Source organism: Trachymyrmex septentrionalis, unplaced genomic scaffold (genome assembly GCF_001594115.1).
Source record: "Trachymyrmex septentrionalis isolate Tsep2-gDNA-1 unplaced genomic scaffold, Tsep1.0 scaffold62, whole genome shotgun sequence".
In the NCBI taxonomy this organism is placed as follows: Eukaryota; Metazoa; Arthropoda; class Insecta; order Hymenoptera; family Formicidae; genus Trachymyrmex; species Trachymyrmex septentrionalis.
Window position 1 is genome coordinate 2046851 of NW_017305800.1, and position 2496 is coordinate 2049346.

The following is a 2496-nucleotide window of genomic DNA, read 5'->3' on the forward strand; positions in this document are numbered from 1 at the left end:
TAAATGCAACTCGGTGTTAAGCTTTAAGTAACGACCCAAGTAACGGAGAAGTTCAATATCGCGACACGAGGGAAGGCAGGCGCGCCGCGTGGCCTTTAGTGCGTGAATTTATTACGCTGTTGGACGTAAATTGTAATTTGTTTTACGTCGCATTCGCGCGCTCGTCATATTTTGACTCGCCATGTGCGATTGTCACAGCGGCGCATTACTCACGATCAGCCGTATGTTTTCCCATACATTATCTTCGGGCTCGCCCGTTACCTTGCCGATGCAACGTGCGTGTGCGCGTTGCGGACATTACATATTGATTCAGCGCGCCGCGGCTCGCGCATTTTAACAAATGTACGATGGCACGAAACGACGTTGATGAGTCCGTTAATGAAAATCTTATCATGCATTATAACGTGAACGCGAAGAAGATTAAGTGCGGTTTCGGAGCTACGATTGATGCTTCTGTGGATTACGAGGAAACGGTACTTCGTATTGTAGCGTAATTATAAATGAAATAATTTATCAGGTGGAAAACTTCCAAACGTAGGAAAAGAAGCGAAATTTTCTTTTATCCAAATAAATCAGCTCACTCACGTGAAAATAAAGAATTTATCTTTCATTCATTTTATTCGCAATGTGAAAGAAGGTTTTCAAATCTGACGTTACAAGCAACTTGAATAAGAACGAAGCGGATGAGTACTTACATGTTGGTCTTGTCCTATTGGGCCTCGTCAATGGAATCCATGGTCTTTGGGGCGGATGATTGGCCGTAACTGCGAAACAAGAAAGACGTAATTTAGTAGCTGCACAAAGGTAGCTAAATAAATTTGAAACTATTGAAGCAAATGTCCAAGTTCGTGTAAATTTATTACTCTCTAATTGTTTAATTTATGTTGAAAGTTCGTATCGATTATTTCATACTTCGTGAGACAATGTTCTTCCGAAGATGCAACTTCTGGCTTTCTCCTCGTTTCTTCAGGCGGATGGTAAAGCAACGTTTTACCATCCTAAGTATAATCTAATTGGACGGCGAAGCAAGGATAGTGATGATCGCGGTTATAATCGCTAAATTGACGGGACACGGAAGAAAGTTGCGCGAGTCGCGGGCTCGTTAAACTTCGTTACATCCCGGCTTCATTACGTCTAATGGCGCTCACGCTTACGAGAAGCGCGTGGTCCGATTTAATTAAATCGTCCAACCGAATGTCACTTGCACGAGCCTCCGTGGCTATTAACAGAATACGAAGTCAAGAAATACGCGTGCACGTGAAACGCAAGGAAAGAAAACGCGCCACGTCGCATCGCCTGCACATGACAGCGAGTTTATACCGTGTGTCCTCATAGCCTGGTCTAGCCACTTATCCCCGTGAACTAATGGAAGATGTTCTCGTGAGATTCGCCGAATTTATATCAAATGTCATATACGTTCCAACGGGAAAAACATCGTCACACGAAAAAATGGTCGAACGTAACTGTTATTGCATCGATATAACATTTTAATATCGTACGTCGAGATTTCTTTCGAATTGTATTAACATTTCGTTCCCCTTGATCAATTTTTAGCAACGAGTCTATGTTTACACGACACGCACCGTAAATGAGGAAAGGATACATGATTCTGCGGTCCGACCGTGCGATCTGTTTTAACCTTTAGCGGTTAGCGTAAGTATCGAAAGTCGTGCAAGAAATGCTCTACAAAGTTACCACGAGCGGAACTTCGTGTTATTTCCATCCACGGTAATTGTTGTTGTCTTCGAACATATTTTTATGACTCGCTTTTTCCCAGCTTTCCTTTTCCCGACGTGGCCGTTCACGCAGAAGGACGTGTGTCAGGCTGAGGTTTAATAATAGGAAAATAGGTCGACGTTTATGTTCGGCATTCTCGAGATTCCCCCTGAAATATCCTCCAAGTTTCAAGAATAATCTCGTTGTTTCTGGACTACAGGAGAGTTATTTACGGCACGGGAGAAGTTTTGCAATCTATTCGGTGGTCGCTGCGCGAAATCTTCCCGGGAGGCGAGAGATCTTTCGCCGATATTTCACCGAGGATCTGTTCGCAAATAACTCTTGGACATTCCTACTTTTTCCCCATTAAGATGGAATTATCTTTCAAGATATACTTTCCCTTATCGCTAAGAAAATAACATTTAAATTATATGCGAAATGCACTGGACATATATATTGGTGCAGTATTCTGTGTAAAGTAAAACGAAAATTGACATTTCACGAGGGAACGGAGATAAGGTGAAAACAGAAATACAACGATATATTAATTACATACATGTAACAAATGTTTCCTGTACGTCCTATTAAGTTTCATTCACATTTACATTAATACGGGATCGTTTTCTTTACCTCTATTTTCTTATTAATTAATGTATCGCTCTATTTTTATTTTCCTCATCTCTATTTCCTTTTAAAATGTCACTTTTTCGTTTTACTATATATATATCCGTATATATACATATATATATATATATGCACATTTATTTTCTTCTCATTATA

General features: G+C 40.6%; 1 protein-coding gene across 1 annotated transcript in view; it reads right to left on the reverse strand.

The window, feature by feature from the left end:
* LOC108752849 (CCR4-NOT transcription complex subunit 6-like) overlaps positions 1-2496 on the reverse strand; it is a 530007-nt gene that overhangs the window by 30067 nt on the left and 497444 nt on the right. The window contains exon 3 of the mRNA XM_018493995.1: positions 696-764. Within this exon, the coding sequence (XP_018349497.1) occupies positions 696-764 (69 nt within the window). The remainder of the gene's footprint in view (positions 1-695; positions 765-2496) is intronic.